Source organism: Pantherophis guttatus, chromosome 1 (assembly GCF_059756535.1).
Source record: "Pantherophis guttatus breed Tessera chromosome 1, ASM5975653v1, whole genome shotgun sequence".
Taxonomy (NCBI): domain Eukaryota; kingdom Metazoa; phylum Chordata; class Lepidosauria; order Squamata; family Colubridae; genus Pantherophis; species Pantherophis guttatus.
The window spans coordinates 160959203-160980224 of record NC_142063.1 but is presented as its reverse complement, the minus strand read 5'-3'; the positions used below and the strand labels follow the sequence as shown (position 1 = coordinate 160980224).

The 21022-nt window shown below is 42.0% G+C and overlaps 1 protein-coding gene across 1 annotated transcript; it reads right to left on the bottom strand.

Moving 5' to 3' along the window:
* Positions 1 to 18164: 18164 nt before the first annotated feature.
* Positions 18165 to 20273, bottom strand: LOC148116605 (endogenous retrovirus group 3 member 1 Env polyprotein-like). The gene has a single exon (XM_087886093.1). It carries the CDS (start codon positions 20271 to 20273, stop codon positions 18165 to 18167), a length of 2109 nt encoding a protein of 702 aa, XP_087742219.1.
* Between the last annotated feature and the right edge of the window lie 749 nt (positions 20274 to 21022).

The following is a 21022-nucleotide window of genomic DNA, read 5'->3' as shown; positions in this document are numbered from 1 at the left end:
AGATAGTAGGCGCCCCCACAGAGAAGGCTCTCCCCCTGGGGGCCACCAGTTGGCATTGTTTGGCCGACGGCACCCGGAGGAGCCCCTCTCTATGGAAGCGTACCAGCCGGTGGGAGGCTATTGGTGGTAGTAGGCGGTCCCGCAAGTACCCAGGTCCTGAGCCATGGAGCGCTTTAAAGGTGGTAACCAAAATCTTGAAGTGCACCCGGAAGACCACCAGGAGCCAGTGCAGCTCGCGCAGGAGAGGTGTTACATGGAAACGCCATGTCGCTCCCATTACCACCCGTGCAGCCGCACTCTGCGCCAGTTGGAGCCTCTGGGTGCTCCTCAAGGGGAGCCCCATGTAGAGAGCATTGCAATAGTCCAGGCGGGAGGTGAGAAGGGCATGAGTGACCGTGCGTAACAAGTCCCGATCCAGAAAGGGACGCAACTAGCGGATCAGGCGAACTTGATGAAAAATCCTCCCGGTCACGGCCGTCAAGTGCTCTTCTAAAGACAGCCGTGAATCCAGGAGGACGCCCAAGTTGCAAACCCTCTCCGTGGGGGCCAATGATTCACCCCCAATAGTCAGTGATGGCACCAACTGACTATATCAGGACGTCGGAAACCACAGCCACTCGGTCTTGGATGGGTTGAGCCTGAGCCTATTCCTCCCCATCCAGATCTGCACAGCCTCCAGGCATCAGGACATCACTTCAAGGGCATCATTGGGGTGGTCTGGGGTGGAGATGTACAGCTGGGTGTCGTCAGAAGTACTGGTGGTACTTCACCCCAAAACCATGGATGATCTCGCCCAGTGGCTTCACATAAATGTTGAACAGGAGGGGCGAGAGGACCGACCCTTGTGGCACCCCGCATATGAGGGGCCTCGGGGTTGACCTCTGCCCCCCTGTCAACACAGACTGTGACCGGTCAGAGAGAAAGGAGGAGAACCACTGCAACACAGTGCCTCCACCCCTAACTCTTCCAACTGGTGCAGCATGATACTATGGTTGATGGTATCAAAAGCCGCTGAGAGATCTAACAGGACCAGGACAGAGGAGCATCCTCTGTCCCGAGCCCTCCAGAGATCATCTACCAACACGACCAATGCCGTTTCCATGCTGGACCCGGGCCCATAGCCCGACTGGAACAGATCTAGATACGTCGTTTCATCCAGGTGCTGGGGGAGCTGTTGCACAACCACACTCTCAACAACCTTTGCCATGAAGTGAAGGTTGGAGACCGGACGATCGTTTACCAACATTGTCGGGTCCAGGGAAGGCTTCTTGAGGAGAGGCCTCACCACCGCCTCTTTCAAGGCGGCGGGAAAGTCACCCTCACCCAATGAAGCATTTATAATCCCCTGGAGCCAGCCTCGTGTCACTTCCCGGGAAGCCAGTACTAACCAGGAAGGACACGGGTCCAATAAACACGGGTCACGTTCAGTCTGCCCAGAATCCTGTCCACGTCCTCAGAGGTCACAGGATCAAACTCATCCCAGATAACATTCTCAAGACCTGCCTCTGTCTCTCCCCCTGAGACTACCTAGTCGGAGTCCAAATCTTCCCGAATCTGAGTGATTTTGTCATACAGATACTGAACAAAATCCTCGGCTCTACCCTCCAGGGGGTCCTCCTGCGCTTCCTGTTGGAGCAGGGAGCGGGTCACCCTAAAGAGGGCGGCCGGGTGGTTATCTGATGACGCAATAAGAGCAGCAAAATAGCTACATTTCTCTGCTTTTATTGCCACTAGGTAATTCCTAATATGGGATCTTATTAGTGTCCGGTCAGATTCAGAAAGACTGGCCCTCCAACTACTCTCTAGGCATCTTTTCTGGCGCTTCAACTCCCTCAGCTCCTCGGTAAACCAAGGAGCCAATTGAGATCGGCGCCAGGTCAGAGGCCGCAAAGGCACGACCCAATCCAGAGCTCCAGCAGCCGCCCTATCTCAGGCGGCCACTAGGTCTCCAGTCGAGGCGTGTGCCAGAGCCTCAGGAAATGGCCCAAGCTCCATCTGGAATCTGTCAGTTTCCATCATTACCTGGCTCAGTGTCTTATTTTTATTTTATTTTAATTGTATTTATTTTTAATTTCACACATCAGACAACCCATAAGGGGCCTGCCATTTAGCCTCACCCAATATCCTGATCAAACTAGCCACATCTTAAGGTTCATCTGAATAAATTCAGGGTGGGAACTATACAGACTCTAAAACAGAGGTCTTCAAACTTGGCAGCTTTAAGACTTGGTAAGCATAGCTGGCTGGAGAATTCTGGGAGTTGAAGTCCACAAGTCTTACCAAGTTTGGGGACCCCTGCTCTAGAAGAATCTCATTCCAGAGGGCACATGCCAGAATAAAGACAGTATAGTTCCTGGGTCCTTAAAGGGACATTGCTCAATTGATTGGACACAGAACATGCCAACTCTGCTGGCTCATACAGGACAGGCAGCAGTTACAAAAAATAAGCAGTCCCTCAAGATCAGGGAAATCAGTGTGGTAAAATGATTAATGCACCAAGTTAGAAACTAGAAGACCATGAACTCTTACCTTGGCTTGGACACAAAATCAGGAAATGACCTTGAACTAGTCACTCTCTTTCAGCCCTAGGAAGTAGGCAATGACAAACTACATCCAAAATCTTGCCATGCAAACTATAGAGACTTTTCCAGGAAGTCACAAGAAGGGAAAAACTGATTCAAACACACCTACACCCCCCAACACATACATACACACAAGCCTTATACCATACTTTCTTTTTGAAAAGGAAAAAAAGTGGAGGAATGTCTATTATGCCTTCTTCATTTTTGAAAAGGAACAAAACAGAACTATTTGTGATTTCCCACCTTACCCATTAAAAGCATCCTCCAGATTCCTAGCAAATAAACAACATTTTTACAACTGTGTAAAGATGGGAAGGTTAAAACTCTTAATTAAAAATGGAATAGACAAATCCAATACAACATTTTATGTGGGCTTTCTGCTGTGTCTTCCACAAAAGGATTTCTTTAAGCCCCTATAGGCAAGTCTGTAAACTTTTGATTCACAATAAATGAGTTCAAAGAATGGCATGCCAGAACTACTATAGAAATCATAAAGCAACTCCAGCCAAGCCACACATATTTCATTTACTTCTTCAGTGGCTTATTATGGCTTCCCATCCTGTGATAAAAATGTATACAGTAAAACATGAATTTCGGTGCACATACTTAAAAATGCAATTAGGTGACAAAATTTTTTGCACAATGTACTTACAGATCTTGAGATGAAAAACAGCTTCCAGATTCAGAGCAAAAGTAAGGACTATGGGTGGAGAATACCTGGAAGCTTTCAGATTTGGGTTTTCCCAGATATGCCAACATGACATCTCTAATAAATTGGAACTTTGAGGAACCTCAGGCCTCAGAGTTTTATTTCGTTGGGGCTGTTCCTCGGAACCCTGACAGTTGGTTGTATCCTGGTGGTTATATGTATACATTATTACAATTTTATTACATTATTACATTATTGCAGTACCACAACTGCTTATGCAAACTATACCTCAAGGCAGAGATGAAAGCAGTGATGGGATTCAGCCAGTTTGCACCACTTCGGGAGAACCGGTTGTTAACTTTCTGAGCAGTTTGGTGAACTGGTTGTTGGGAGAAATCATTAGGGCAGAGAACCGGTTATTATTATTAGTGGTTATTATTATCGCAATAGAATTAATGGTGAATGACAATCCTTGCTTTGTTCATTTCTGTGGAATGTGCTTGGAATTTTATCCAAAAACAATAAAATCAAATGTATGTGCTTAAAATAAAAAAAAATGTACAAAAAAAGAACTTAGATTGTAGAACCTGCTGGGATGTCATTCTCATTTTTATTTCTGCACTTTTCATCTCTTCTATTTACTAAATGTACAGTTGTAATGAAACATATTTTAAAAATTGATAAATTTGCATAATCATTGAATTCCTCTCTATACGCTACTGTTCTTTGAACATATCATTTAGCTCTTCCAGTCTTGAACTAAAGGATTTGAATAAGGATAGCTATGAAATCAATTGGATTAAATGAGAAATTGAGGTGGGGAATTTGGTAATCAATAAGAGAGCTATGGCCATTTTTTTTTTTGTAACTATTGTAACAATTTCCTCTTATGGTTATAAAGTCTACAGATAGACTTTGCTTATGAACTGCCTCATTCAGCAATGCTGAAGTTCAAAACTACAACAGTGCTGGGGGAAAAAGCCTCTTTTAGAACCAATGCCCATTGTGTACCTACTTACTCTGTTGTGAACCCTTTTTCTTCAATGAATGTAAATGCAGACATTAATCCCTTTCTTGGTAATTATGTCAGCCCCCATCCAGGGTGAACTTTCCAAAGGAGGGAGGAATGGGAAAAGGAAAGCACAATCACATGATTTCCCACATTGCTTCACTTAACGGCAGAACTGTGGGTCTCAATTGTGGTCATTAAATGAGAACTACCTATTATAGCACATTCTGGTTTGAGAAGTCAGTTTAATAAGGAGCAGCTCTTCATTTATTGCTAGAGGTCATGAGATCTGCAGGGTTTCCTGACTATCATTTTAGATGCAGACACAGATTTAGCAATGTGACTCCTAACAGAATCTGTTGTTACTGCAATTTTCAATAAAGCTGTTCCCATCGAGTGGTCTTACTGGTGATTTTGAAGCACCACGCCTCACACAGAGTACCAGCCTTAGGATGACTTCTAGCAGGAATCGAAAACTTTTACAGCATTGACTAAGCAGGGATTTTTGTCCATCAGCTTGGTACAGTTTACAGCAGAAGAGTGGAAAGCTGCAGGACATTTGTTCAGAAGGATATTCTCAGCACAGCAGTGAGTAATGACCACAATGGCTATGGCTGAGTATGGCAGAATTTTCTGACATAGTTAAGGAGTCTGATTCTTATTTAGGGAGACCTGAATGTTGGCTTGCGGCAAATGACATTCTCCCTGAAAAGTGGGCAGGCACATTCCTAGCTACCATTTCCAGCAATGTCATAGAGCTTTCTGAAAACCCTCACTGCTCTTGTGATCCCGTCAAGCTCACATTCCAAGACTTTGAGTGGCTCTGTCAGAGCTCTCCAAACTCTAGCCTATCATTATCACTTGAACGCTTTAGACGTGGTGTCAGAAATCTCAAAAGTGGGAGAAAGTCTTACAGACTATGTTATTAACCTTACACAGTTTTCTGTTTCTGGTGCATTTGGGCTCTTTTTCGGTCACGCTTTGGCAGATAGAGATGTTTGTAGTCTCTGTGAAGAATTTTTTCTTCATAAGTTACCGGGTGAATGAGGGAATTCCAGTATTGCAGGAGTTGGGTGTTTTACCTCTCATTGTGCCTTCTTGCTTGCTTGTAAGCTTACACAATGAGTATTGAGTCTGCATTTAATATTAGAATTTTGTCTCCCTTTCCCTTTTTCCTTCCCTGTTCATTATTTTCCCTGTCATTGGATTCAGAAATATTGGTAGCATGTTTGAGTGCGCTGCTAAAGACGTAACATGGAATCAACTTGTCTTTGCCATTAAATAAAAATTAAATTGAAAATGGCTTTCATATTTATTTAAAATATTTTAAACCATCCAATAGCTGAAGCTTTCTATTTATAATGAAAGGTGCCTAAAATAGAATTGAAATTAAGAAAAACCCCACAAAATAAAAGGATAAAATCAAAACAAAACACCAGACATACAAGGTAGTTTCAAAGTGGCCATTCAATGACTGAAATGACATGGATTAAAATACAGTTAAAAGACAGCTAAAAAAAAAACCTGGGAAAATAGAAAGGTCTTCAGCTGGCACCAAAATGATGTGGGTGTCAGTCCTGGAGGCCATCTTTTTCTTTTGATCTTCAGGGCTGCCACACTTAGTGCTGTGGGAAAGTGGGAGGGGGGTTGCATGGAGTTGGTAGAATTATTTAGCCATAATAACATTCCTTTCTCTGAGAGTCAAGGACATTCAGCCTGCACCTGGAGAGACGTGACTGGGAGGCATCTCCAGTTGGGACAGTGGATTGATTGGACCATGTGATGGACATGTGGGTGCAGGGGAAGGGACTTTTACTTTCCTTTGGGTGGGGAAAACTGGCTTCCAGGTTTTCCCCAGATGTGCCAATATGACATCTCTAATAAAATGGATCTTTGAGGAATTGCCTGTCTTACTTGGTTGGGGTGTTACCTGACAGCGGGCATCATTTGAGCTTGTCTGGAGAGGGAATTCCATAAATGCAGTGCCACCATGGAAAAAAGCTTTTCCCTTGTAGAAGATCATCTCACCTACTTTGGTGGAGGACCTGAAGGAAGCCTTCATTAATCATTGTAAGGTCTGGGTAAATACATATAGGAGTAGGTACTCCTTTAGGTAATCTGGTGCCAAGGTTTTAGGACTTTAAAGGCATTTTGAATTGGAAGCATTTCATCTGAAGGAAAAGACTGTATAGCAGTAATTAAGAGTACTGGTTTTATATTAGAACTAACATCCCATCAGATGAAAAAATAAACATAAATCTCACCCAGTAAATATGCTGAGACTCAGCAATAAGTATCCATTTTTTAAACTGATAGTATGTTAAGTAAAATATTGATTCACCTCTCAATTCTCCAATGTCTTTTCTCCATGTTTTTACTGTATATGACTAGCTAGTACTATTACTATTATTACTGCTAACCACAGAGATAAAGGCAAATTAAAGACTTCAGACTTGCAATGTCAATCTCTTAGCTGTAATCCCTCTAAAGGTTTCAGTATTCAACAGTATGTTTTTCTGATTAGTATATATTCATAGAGAATACAAACAAAATAATCACAGACAAGAAAACTAGAAATATTTTAGAAGAATCAGCGAGGTCTGCAACATTCCTCCAATCTCTTCCATTTGTTAAATGGGCAGTTGCAATGAAACAGATAGGATGTTTGAAATCTCCATGAAGAATTTTAGCTCCATAAGTTATTGGATGCAAAAGACCCAACTTTTAAATTTGCTTGTAACATTATTGTGGCTATGAAGGTGACAGCTGAGATTTTTTTAAACATTCAAAAACAGAATAGCAGTAGCACTTAGACTTATATACCACTTCACAGCTCTCTCTAAGCTGTTTACAGAGTCAGCATGTCACCCCCCAACACTCTGGGTCTTCTTTTTACCGACCTTGGAAGGATAGAAGGCTGAGTCAACCTTGAGCCAGTCAGGATCGAATTGCTGGCAGTGAGTAGAGTTAGCCTGCAATATGGAAATGGAGGTAGTGACAGATTGTATTTTCCTGGGCTCCAAGATCACCGCAGATGGGGACTACAGCCAAGAAATTAAAAGACGCTTGCTCCTGGGAAGGAAAGCTATGGCAAATCTAGACAGCATACTAAGAAGCAGAGACATCACCCTGCCAACAAAAGTGCGTATAGTTAAGTCTATGGTTTTCCCAGTTGCAATGTATGGATGTGAAAGCTGGACCATAAGGAAGACTGAGCGTCAAAGAATTGAGGCCTTTGAATTATGGTGCTGGAGAAGACTCCTGTGAGTCCCTTGGACTGCAAGGCAATCAAACTGGTCAGTCCTAGAGGAGATCAACCCTGACTGCTCTTTAGAAAGCCAGATCCTAAAGATGAAACTCAAATATTTTGGCCACCTAATGAGAAGGAAGGACACACTGGAGAAGAGCCTAATGCTGGGAAAGATTGAGGGGAAAAGAAGAAGGGGATGACAGAGAAGGAGCTGGCTGGCTGGTGTCACTGAAGCAGTAGGCGTCAGCTTAAATAGACTCAAGAGGATGGTAGAGGACAGGAAAGCCTGGAGGAACATTGTCCATGGGGTTTCAATGGCTTCGCAATTAACGAACATGACTTCACAACTAACAACAACAACAACGGCATTCTAGCTACTGTGCCATCATGGCTCAGAATAGATCTACCTATATTAACAGTATCTTCCCAGTGTAGAAAGAGTGAATTCTGAGTGTTCACTGTCTCCAACAGATAGATAGGAAATCTCATCCAACATGTCATGCCTCTGTCTGAGTCTGAATCTGAAGGGGAAGATGAACAGCTGATAGAGAGTGAGAGACTGGCTCTGTTGGCTGTGGAAGAAACTGGGGAAGGGCAAAGTCAGGCTGGGCAGAGCAGGGGAGAGGTAGAATAAGGGAGAGGGGGTTCAGATGAAGATGAAGGCCCACCCCCTCCTCATCCTAGGCAACGCAGGGAAGAACAGAGAAGAGAGCAATGTGGGTTGCATGGCTTATGAGGGAGGAAAGGGCCCCGATTACCTTCACAAGACACACCTGCTGATGGAGTTTAAAGGAGAGGCAAATGGGAGGGGAGGTTGTCAGGAACAAAAGCTGAGTTCATTGTGTTCACTGTTTATCTGAGTTCCTGGCATCCTCCCAACTGGTTTGATTTACTGCCGTGCTACTTCACTTCTGGAACTCCTTATCTTGCTGCCCTGCTGGACTAATGACCTTATCTTGCCTTGTTGGATTTATAGTTGGAAGTTTTCTGCTTACAATGTTTGGCACTCAAGTATTGTCAGCCAAAGACTATTACAGGTTGGTGGAAGAGCTCTCTCCAGGCCGGAGAGTTGAAAGGGACATTGGGGGCACAGTTGGTGATAATAAAGGGACTCATACCAGTTCTCTGGCTGTGTTGCCATTGTGTCATGCCCCGGGTCATCACACAACAGCATTATATTCCATGTTACTATTGGGGTCTCCTGGAGGTTTAAATTGGAGACTTCTTGCCATAGTTGTGGGAAACAGGACCACATTATATGAATCAGTTGGAGTAAGTCACAATCACCGAGGATACAACATGTGTCCAGCAGTATACCACATGAAGCTATTTCAGAGAGTGGGGAGTCAAATATGTAAATATTACCAGTGGTGGGATTCAGCCAGTTCACACCACTTCGGGAGAACCGGTTGTTAACTTTCTGAACAGTTTGGCAAACTGGTTGTTGGAAAAAAATCATTAGGACAGAGAACCGGTTGTTAAATTACTTGAATCCCACCATTGAATATTACCCATGCTGAAAATAATGGTATCTGCATTAATCTGGAAATGGATGGGCATTCAGGAAACATGTTTTGGATGCAGATGAATGTGTACAGATAGTCCTCAATATATGACCACAATTGAGCCCAAGATTTATGTTGCTAAGTGAGAAATTTGTTAAGTAAGTTTTGCCCCATATTACAACTTTTCCTGCCATGTTTGTTAAGTGAATCACTGCAGTTGTTAAATTAGTAACATGGTTGCTAAGTGCATCCAGCTTCCCCATTGACTTTGCTTGTCAGTAGGTTGTAAAAGGGGATCACACATGACCCCGGGACTCTGCAACAGTCATAAATGTGAGTCAGTTATCAAGCATCTGAATGTAAATCACGTGACCATGGAAAAGTTGCAATGGTCGTAAGTGTGAAAAATGGTCATAAGTCACTTTTTTTAGTGCCATTGTAACTTCAAATGGTCACAACAAGTGAACTGTTGTAAGTTGAGGACTAGCTGTATCACTGATTTGAATCATTCCGTGAGTGAGATGCTCTGTCTCCAAATATCACCTTCATTGAATCAAGTGAAATTGGCCTGGGATATTTACATTCAAGCAAGCTCCTGCTATTTTGGAACATATTCTTGATAAACTTTCTTCTTTTTTTCAAAGAATGCTGTGCTACTAGAAAAGGGCTCAAAGCTAGTATTAAAATATATCCTGATGCCAAGGCCATTTTTTTACAAACTGCGTGCTCTGCCATACACTGTCAAAATCTGCAGAAATGCAGCTGGGAAGAATGGAGCAGCATGAAATCATGTTGTGTGTCAAAGCAATTGGGTAGTTCTAGTTGTGGCTGCTCCCCCCCCTCACCAAAAAAAAAAAAAAAAAAGATAGTTCTACTCGTTTGTGTGGAAGATACCATTTAACTGTTGTGTGCCACTAGAATTCAATTTGAAACCTATTGAGTGTGAGTAAAATTATGAAAATGTCAGTTTCAATAATCAAGAATCAATAATGTACCTACTGATATGTGACACTTAACAGATCTGGAAGATATTAATAGTATTTTTCTCTGTTGCCAATTTATGCTCCATGTTAAAACTCCAGAATATTAAAGACTTGCTGAGCAAGATAGCTTGTGCAACTTCACGGAGCTGCTTGCACTCTACATAACAATTCTGCTAATAATGCACTAAGAATCAAAACATAATTGTTATTTTCACAATGAAGGGGAGGCTGGCTTTTACCTTTCATGGAAATCAGTGGGTGTATTCTTGACTTAGAGAATTAGAGGAAGGACAGATGTACAAATGCCCATGAATATGACTGCCAATGTCATCCCAAATGAGGAATTTTCAAGACCTCTGACAGTAAGGAAAAAAAGAATGTTGTGACCACAATGTGAGGAAAAGGTGGCTTTAACCCCGGGGACTTCATGGCAATCCTAACAAACGCCAGTAGAGGGTAAAGATTTGTTCTCTGAGCTTGTGGGTTGGTTTCTGAATGTTTTGTTACCAGGCTAGGTAATATCTTCAGCAGAGATTTAGAAATGACAGTCAGAATTCTCCAACATATAGTGATAGCAATAGCCCACAAACCCACAGCCACACTCTGCCAGAACCAAAGACAAGATTCAGCAGGGTGAAAGAAACAATGTAATCTACAAAATCAGATGTAAAATTGCAACCAATTCTACATGGGACAAATATCAGGTCAATTAAAAACCAGGATCCACGAACACCGGGTGGCAGTTCAATGCCATGATCCCAAATCCTTAATCTCTATCCACACTGACACCAAGCGGCACCAGTTCAATTGGAGCACCACAAAAATCATCAGCCACGCTACCACCTACCATGCTCATGAGTTCATCAAAGCCTGTCACTCCACAAAACAATTCCATCAACAGACACATTGACTTACAACCAGCCTCCAGAATCCAAATCAGCCACACAGCTAACCAGAGATAGCACCGACCCTTAACCCACCCACTAACTTCCCCAGCCAGCACTTTACTTCCCAATAACCCTCACTTGATGTAACCTCCCCATTACAAGATCCATCACAAGACTCCCACTGATGACTCCCACTGATGACTCCCACCTGACCCTTCACAAGACCCTCATTTGACATACCCACACCTGACCCATCACAAGACCTACTGACCACACAAAGCCCTTATAACAGAAGAACGCTGACACTGACATCTCCTATTGCAGGGGTGAAATTCAAAATTTTTCCCTACTGGTTCTCTGGGTGTGGCTTGGTGGGCGAGGCAGGGAAAGGATACCGCAAAATCTCCATTCGCTCCACACTCTGGGGCCAGCCAGAGGTGGTATTTGCCAGTTCTCTGAACTACTCAAAATTTCCGCTACCAGTTCTTCAGAACCTGTTAGAACCTGCTGAATTTCACCCCTGCCCTATTGTAATTTACACTTCACATGACCCACACCTGACCCCTCACAAGACCCCATTACTAAACCCTCACCTGATGTGACATTCCCTAAATTCTGCTGAAGATGTTACCTAGCCTCGTAACGAAGGCTTGTTTGGAAACCAATCCACAAGCTTGGAGAATGAACCTTCACCCTCATCTTACACTTGAGCTACAGATATTCACCACTATTCCAAATGCCAATAGCTCCAACAGTTCTTCCCTCACCATTGTCTTTCCTTCCCTATCCTTTCCTTTGTCTATCACTTGGGGTAATCTTTCACATCTCAGTGGGATGTCAGAAATACCTACTGCTGAGGGTCCTTGGTGCTCTCTGAGCTTTGTTATGTTCTTACAGATGTTTCACTACCCAAACTCGGTAGCATTATCAGTGCTCATTTGGGTAATGAAATTGTTAGTTTGGGTAATGGTGTAATCTTGCCCATACTCAAACTACATTTGTTTCATTACCCAAACTTATGAATGTTGGTAATGTTGGTAATGAAATATCTGCCAGAAAACAACCAAGCTCAGAGGGCACTGAGGACTCCTCATTTCAACCCTGAGCTACAAATATTCTTCTTTATTGATATAAGGAATGTGGTGGCTCAGTGGCTAAGATGCTGAGCTTGTCAATCGAAAGGTCGGCAGTTCAGCGGTTCGAATCCCTAGTGCCATGTAACAGGGTGAGCACTCGTTACTTATCCCAGCTTCTGCCAACCTAGCAGTTTGAAAGCACATAAAAAATGCAAGTAGAAAAATAGGGACCACCTTTGGTAGGAGGGTAACAGTGTTCCGTGTGCCTTTGGCATTTAGTCATGCCAACCACATCACCACGGAGATGTCTTCAGACAGCGCTGGCTCTTCAGCTTTGAAATGGAGATGAGCACCGCCCCCTAGAGTCGGGAATGACTAACACATATGTGCGAGGGGAACTTTTACCTTTACCTTTTATTGATACCTACTGCTCCCATAAAGAGCAACCAGGAGCCTGACTATACTGGTAAGTTCAGAATAGCCTTTTCATGGCCCAGCGAATAGGAAGACGGTGCAATTTGTTGTACTCTAATCTCTTTTCTTAAATAAATATATATATAGGAAAACATGGAGTTGAATAATATGGCATCTCTGGTATTGGAGCCTTTAAAGAAGATGTAAGGCTCTCATAAATTTAATAGCTGACTCTATTTATCCTAAGATTTAGGGTAAATATTTGGTGCTTTGGCTGCTGATTAATCTTAGCTCCAGCTGTGTTTTGTTCTTCCACTTCATATATTTTTCTAATTTATACAAGACTCATAGTGCCAGACAAGCTTTCTTTCTTAACTTTTTGGCCTTTCCCTGCTCCCATAGTTTTGTCTTGCCTTGGTGCTAATTTTGAGTCTTCAGAGGAATGACAGAATCTCCTCACAAACCAGCTGATGAGTAAACATTGGTGGAGCTCTCTGGATTTCATGAGTGCTGCTGGAAACAGAAGTGTTTCCTTTAAATTAAATTGTCTGACCTGGTGTAAAAGAACTCCACGCGTTCCTAAGTGAGATTCTCACATACATACCTGGTACACATCAGTAATCTTTTGCAGTTATTTCTCATGAAAATACAAGATTTAGACTCTACTAGCAACCATTGGCCAGCATTATGTATGTCTTTTTACATTTCTAAGTAAAAACTGCTTGCTGCTGAAATTGAGGATAGGTGGTAGGTAGCAAAAATGACTTCTCTGTTTCCATTGCTGTAGTTTTTCTCATGGAGTTTCGTGCTGTTATACTTTATTGCTTTTTCACATTTTATCCTCCTAAACATTCTTCCCACTAGGCTAAATGTATTGTACTGAAACATTCCAAATTTACATTTGTATTTGCTTCTATGCTGATGTGCAGGTAAAACTCCCCTTTATGTCTGTTTCGAAACCTCTACCAATCAATTTCACTGAGTTCTTGACCAACCTTGGCTGGTCTCAGAAGCAAAGTGGGATTAATTAGTGACTGTGAAGCTACTTGAGAATTTCTGAAGATGAGACAGAGATGGGAATTGTAGACCTACTTCTGCATGGTTGCCAAGATAACTGTGTGGATGATAGTCACCAGGAGTTGAGCTCAACTTAGTTTTGATTATAATGGAGAATTATTCATTCATTCCTACTGTTCACCCCATCCAAATCTTTGATCAAACCGATTTCTGGGGTTTGGATACAGGTGTTGGCAACTCCATCGGTGTGATCACTTGCCTCATTCTGCCCGTGCTGAAATTTCTCACTTGTTTGCTGCATATGTTCACAATGGACTGGATTGATTCTGCTACTTCTAGAGAAAGTTGTTGCTGTCAAGCAAAAATAATTGGTTGCATTTTGTATAGGAAAGCAATTTCTTTGAGATGGCGAAGACAGAATGAGAGACTATGGGTAGCATTTGCCATGAGGCTGGATTCTGATGCGAGAAAGATAAAACATGCAACAGAATATTAGTCATTTTCTCCCCTGTGACTATCTAAATGCTTTTATTAAAGCATCTGCTGGTTTGTTGTGCCCTGCTGCTAACTTCATTAGTGCATAAAGCATCCATTTCGCAGCCGAGACTCTGACAAAGAAAAGCTTTGCTTCAGTGGGTGCAGATTTAGTGAGACTGATAAGTTGCAAGCCACTAAGCGGGTGCCCCACAAGGAAGGAACAACTTCTGAGAGAAACTGCTTGCTGATTTTCAAATGGGAGGTTAATTGAAAAGCAGAGAGTTGAGCGTTCCTTTATACTCCCTCATGTAGCCAGGCTCAGGATGCCAAAAAAGAAAAAAAAAAAAAAAAAAAAGCTCTAACCTAGAACCCCAATACCTGAATCATTGCGGGAAAAGTTGACTTTGTTATAGAGGTTGCGTCACGATCAGTTTTGTGTAATTCGTGGCTAATCTCGTTATGTGGTGACTAGAAGCATTTCACAAAGTAAAACCCAGGGAGTCATTCACCTGTGAATATCAACACGAGCTGTGCCGCTAAAACCCTGCTGGGTAATGGAGAAACACTCTGCCACCAGCAGCCTTGCTATTTAGGGGTGTTTGGATCACTGCTTATCCAGGCTGCTGAGTAGCCACAAATACGGCTGCGCCATTTGCTCTGCTTTTGCTAAGTGGGGCTACATGGTGCGCCATTCTGTTTCTCTAGGCTTCATCAGTCTGTTATTGAAAACAACAGTTTCTTTTAGGAAAAAAAGGGCTGGGTAGGGAACTCCTGCCGCTGCGGAAATAGCATTTTTTGGTGACTTGGTGAACCTTGTGAAATTTCCAATTCCATCCTCTGCCCTTTCTTCACATTATTATGTTTATGAACAGTGACATGGTTACTGAAGGCTCATTGTTCGAAGCGTCTGTTACTGAGTTTGTAATGAAGTAGTTGACGCCACACCCAATCTGCTCATGGATGAATAATGAAACTCCAGTATCACAACAGTTGGGTGTTTTTCCTCTCACTGTGTCTTCTTGCTTGCTTGGAAATTTGCATGATGAGTATGAGTCTGCATTTAATATTGGAACTTAATTCCCCCCCCTTCCCTTCCATCCCCCCATTGATTACATTTTATGGTTATTGGCTTCAGAAATATTAGTAACATGTTTGAGAGAACTGTTGAAGATTTGACTTTGCCATTAAATAGACATTAAGTTAAAAATGTTCTTCTTGGTATTTCCATCATCTTTGCCCTCATATTTATTGAAAAAAATTAAACCACCCAATAGCGGAAGCTTTCTGTTTATAATGAAAGATGCTTAAAATAAAATTGGAATAATAATAATAAAAAGCAAAAACAAAACAAAACAAAACAAACAAACAACAACAACAAAAAACCTAGACATGATAGGTAGCTGCAAAATAGCCATTCAATAATTGAAATGATATGGATTAAAGTACAATTAAAAGACAGTGAAGAAAATGGGGGAAACGAAAGTCTTCAGCTGGCCAAAATGATACTGTACTACAGGCTATTGGAGCCTGTAGTACAGTATTGCAAGCTAACTTTGCTCACAGGAGTCAATTCCTTCAATCTTGAAATTCACTCAGCCTTCCGTTCTTCTGAGTAAATGAGGACTGAGATTTTTGGGGGCAATATGCTGATTCTGTAAACCACTTAGAAAGGGCTATAAAGCACTGTGAAGTGGTATATAAATCTAAGTGTTATTGCTATTGCTATTAAGACTTTAAAGGTACTTTGAATTGGAAGCATTCCGTCTGAAGGTAAATACTGTATAGCACTAATTAAGACTACTAGTTTAATATTAGAAGTAGCATCTCATCAGCTGAAGAAATAAACACAATCAAATATCAAATCTGTAAACATGCTGAAACTCAGCAATAAGTATTCTATATTTTTAGCTGGTAGTATTTTAATTAAAATATTGATTCACCTCTCTGTTCTCCAATGTTTCTTCTCATGTTTTTATATGATCAGCTAGTATTATTACTATTGCTATTATTACTGCTAACAACAGAGATAAAAACAAATTGAAGTTTTTGGACCTGCAAATGTTAACCTCTCGGTTGTCAACCTTTTAAAGGTTTAAGTATTCAACAGTAAGTTATTCTGAGTATTATGTATAGCGTATTCAAATATAATTATCGTAGAGAACCAAATTAGCAATATTTTAGAAGAATCAGTGAGGTCTGCAACATTTCTCCAATCAATTGATATTCATTAGTTTTTGATACCATTCTTACTTTAGGAGCGGGGGTATATAACTTAATTTATACCAGATTTTGCTTAAATGTGTATTCTTTTGGAGGGTTTTTTTTTTTGGGGGGGTCACAGAAATGGGACAAAAATCTGCCCTCACATGTTTTTTAGCATTCAAACTGGATTCCTTTTATGTAACATATATATCACTACTAGAACTTTGTTAGGAAGCTTCAGTTCTTTAGCTTCAGTTCTTTATCTGCAGCTCTGAGATCGAAAATTTCAGTTGAAATCCTGCATTTATTTTAGTTGAACGCAATTGTGTCCCTTTCTATTGATTTCTTTTCCGAGGTTTCTGGAGGTTTGCTATTTGCACAATTCAGTGCAAAGTTCTTACGCCCTAATTTCAAAGTTTCTGAAATTTTAGGAGTAAGCAGTCGGACTGGGCGATGTGAAATTCCATTGTATTTTTTCTATCACACCAGATTTCTCAAAGAAGATGGAGTTACATGCAAAACAAAATAATTCATAGTATCACATTTCCACGATGTCTGAAAATCACCCCCAATTGTAGATGATGGTATGATCTTTCTATTTGTACCTGGTTCGTAAATTTCTGTGAAATTACATAGGGTTAGCAGATTAGAGTGCACGGAAAAAGTGGACCTTTTCATATCTGCATAGAATCTTAAAATGTCTATTATCATTGCAGCAAAGTAACAGTTTCTCTTTGGGAACATTTGAGAGTTTTTAGAATGATCAGAAGAAGAAGGGATTTCTTTTTTCTTTTTGGCTCTCATTCTTGGCATACTATTTTAATGGATCACAGAATTGTTTTGACTATTTTTTTGAGAGCAGAAAGTGATTTGAAAGGGGCAATTTGAATGAAAAAGAACCAATCCCCCCCTCTCTCTGTCTCTGTCTCTGTCTCTGTCTCTCTCTCTCTCTCTCTCTCTCTGTGTGTGTGTGTGTGTGTGTGTGTGTGTGTACATATCAGTGATGGGTTTCAAAAATTTTTACTATCAGTTCTGTGGGCATGGCTTGGGGTGTGTGGCATGGCTTGGTGGGCGTGGCTTGGTGGGCATGGCATCTCCATTCCCTCCCCACTCCAGGGGAAGGTTACTGCAAAATCCCCATTTCCTCCCAATCAGCTGGGACTTGGGAGGCAGAGAATAGATGGGGGCAGGGCCAGCCAGAAGTGGTATTCCGAACTACTCAAAATTTCCGCTACCGGTTCTGCAAAACTGGTCAGAACCTGCTGAATACCATAGTATGTATGTATATGTGTATATGTATGTATATATGTGTGTACACACACACACATACACACACAGAGAGAGATGCACACTCCAGAGAAATCTGCTAATGGTTCTGCCTTTCTGTTGTAGTCTCACCTTTCATGGATAGCCTTTCCTCCTGTAAGGTCCGGCTATACGCTTAAGCTCTCAGTGAACCAAAAAGAAAGACTTAAACGGAGGCTTGAATAAGAATCAACATTTAATCTTTGATCAAAGACAAAAGGCTGGGTAAAACCATTCCAAACACATACAAAGAGATATGTATATGGGAGGGTTCACATCTTCAGAGAAGATGTAACCACGTTTTATACCTTTAAAGCATCAGTTAGATCCCCAATTCTGGCCCCTTAATTTATGTTTGTGTATTCTTTGTTGCCCTGCAAAGGAATCTAAACTTCCAATTAGTCTTATCTTTGTTTACTTAATTGGCCACTTAGCGCCTGGCTCCTGAAGACCAGATCTTACCCAGATCAGACATAAATTAGGATTGAGATGTAAATTACCCCTTTGTTGATGGCTGGAGTTCCAACAGATACGTACCATGTTTTTAGGTGGCACAGAAAGAGATTGATATGAGCAGGTCAAATGGCAGGGACATACGTTTGACAAATACCAGATACATTTCAGAGGCCTAATGACAATATGTTTGTAACAGGAGATACAAATAGAAAGGAATAATATATGTGATACAAAAGCACAATATATATGTTACAGGAACCTAATGATTACAAAATAACAAGCTTTTACTAAATCTAGCATATCAGTATTTTATATTCTATATTATTGTTTCCCTACATTTCACTCTTTTTATTTAAATGATGGAATGCTTTCCATCATGCTGTAAAAGAGGTACATATTTAGTAGGGATGGTTTTAAGAATCATGAGATTTGCAGGCTTTTGACGAGAACTGGTTGGCACTGAGGATGCTAAGACTGTAATCCCAGAGATAGTCGATGTGACTATTTTTTGGATTAAAGGAATGAGGCAAGGGAGAAAAAGGAGACTCCCAAAAGCCAATAGCACCATGAACCCAATTCGTTTCCAGTCAGAGAAGATACTGCCGAACCAGTTAAAATCTACCGCTCCAGTCCATTTCTGGACAGGGACGTGTGCGAGTTTTCTCATCCTGGCAGTAAGCTCCTCTATGACCTTACCATTGTCATCAATTTCTAAACAACAGTTAGTGAGATTGAATTTTCCACAAACTCCTCCTTCTTGAGCAAGTAAATAATCGAGGGCAAGACGATTCTGATAGACAGCAGTGCGAATCTTGGTGTTAGTTTGAGCAAGCAGAGTAAGGGAAGTGCTTGTAGTATTGGTAATGAGTTCAACAATCGCTTGCAAACGGATTAAACAATTGAGTAAATAAATTGGTGTGCGGTAACCCCACATCCCATCCTCAGCCCACGTGGCTGGGCCATATACCTGAATAATCCTTTCAGGAGGCCAGTCTTCATCATGCCAAGTTTTCTGATCTGTGATCTTGAGATCCCCAAATGTAACGGATCTTTTATCCCTGTGTCCTACTTCATCATAAACTGGGACACCAAGTCTCTCTCCTTGAGTGATGGGTAAAAGAAAGAAACTAGGTTTAACGGTCCCTAAGGCACAAGTACCACTCCATTTACGTGGAAGGGACACATAAGCTTTTCTTCCACAAATCCAAAAGAGTCCATCTGGGGCAGGCCAAGATGAAGAGGCATCATGGAGACGATCCCAGAGGGAGGAGAGCTGTTTGTACTCAGAGAAGGGGTTTGTTGGTTGAGTAGCATTCACACCAGACCACCAAGTGGTGCTTGCATTAGCAGCTACAATAAGGTTTTGACAGACTAAATCCCCTAAAGGGATTGTAAAAAGTCGGGAGACAGGTCTTTGAAAACATATATCTCCAATAATGGAAGTTTGTAGGATCCATTCTCGGGGTCGGTCTAGAGAGGACCATGTGAGGTTCAATTGGGGAAGAGTGTTCAGGTTTAGTTCCCTGGACTCCCATGGCCATCGTTCCCCCATATTCGTGCCTCCACAGACGTAGCAATTAGTCACATTGAGGGATGATGCAATCCTCTCAGCTAAGTCTATGAAAAGGTTTTTTGTTATTGGAGGAATTTCTACTTTCTTCTCCATTTCCTCATAAAAGGAATGGAAAATTGTGAAGCGCTCAGGCTGATGCACTGTTCTAGTAACCTTAATTTCAATCTGGCCAAAGGGGTCAGTTCCCCGTCTGTTTATCCCAAGACCCACATTTAATGTGCCTGGAGGGGGAGCATTGAAAAGTAGGCACATAGGGTTGCATTTATAAAGATGACAAGTTGATGTGGCCTCCCCCCGGGAGATATTAAAGAAGCTAGAACCATAACAACCACTTAGGGGTGGTCCTGGTCGAGGTTGGGATTTCTTAGTGTGCCAGTATGTATAAGACTGAGAAGAAACACCATATGAGATAGCAGGAGGGTTGTAACAGAACTCATAGAGGTATTTTTCTAAGGTACGATATGACTGGTGCCAATCTAAAGAACCACATTCGATAGCATAACAGGCATCAAAACAGATTTGAACCTGAGGATTCTGAGAAGTGCTCTGATTCCTCCCAAGATAGACACCAGATTTTTTACTACCTCGATAACCAGTAACCTCAATGTTCAGGATGAAACGGGAACCCTGGGGGTTAAAACATATGGGGTTTCCGTTATTAGGACAGATCTCATAGGTAGTAGTGTTGTGGACACAAAATGTGTTATTGCTGTCCTGACAATCATAATAAGAGTGATAGATAAGAGTTCTGGTAACTTGATTGCCGTGGCGAGTGGTAACCAAACATTGTTCACACTGGGACTGGAAGAGTTTGGCTACGGGTATAAAAGTCCCGAGGATCAAAAACATTGAGACAAGTTGTGGAACCAAAATAAAGATCAGAGCCATTGTCACCTTTTCCAAAGAATGTGCGGGGAAACCAGCAGCAACAGAGCAGAAAAACAGCAAAGACAACAAAAACAGCAAATCAAATATATTCAATGGGTGTCCAGTCTATCCAGTTCATCAGTGAACAGGTCAGCAGGCGATGCTGGGGAGCGGTGAAGTTTCAGCTTGAGTCCTTCCAGCTGTTGGACTTGCCACTGCTCAGGGGGCTCGGGGCCGTGCTTGACTCGTGATGCGTGGACCCACGCTTTGACGCCGTCCACTTTCACAGCCGTGGGGGTGCTCAGAAGAACCTGACAGGATGTAGACCACTTGGGCTGAGTGCAGGTGGGAGAGAGTTCTTTGATCCTTACCCACTGGCCCGGTTCAGCCAATGGTGGCACGTCAGCAGCTGGACTGGTAAAGTAAAGCGGACTGGACCTGTTTAGAGATAGAGGACAAAACCTGCGCCAGATTATGCAAATATGAGGTGATATTTCTTTCCCCTTCACTAGAATCTGGCAGGGCAGAAGCAACAAAGGGTCTCCCATACATCATTTCAAAGGGTGACAATCCTAATTTCCCTGAAGGCAGGGCTCTAATTCTTGCTAAGGCTAGTGGTAGTACCTTAGGCCAGGGGAGTTGGGTTTCTTGGCATAATTTGGACAAGTGTGTTTTCAGGGTTCTGTTCAAACATTCCACTTTCGATGAAGCCTGTGGTCTGTAAGCAGAGTGGAGGTGCCAAGGGATGCCTAAAAACTTACTGACATCCT

Coding starts and splice junctions, on each gene's coding strand:
- LOC148116605 (XM_087886093.1), bottom strand. CDS start 20,273: ATGGCTCTGATCTTTATTTTGGTTCCACAACTTGTCTCAATGTTTTTG.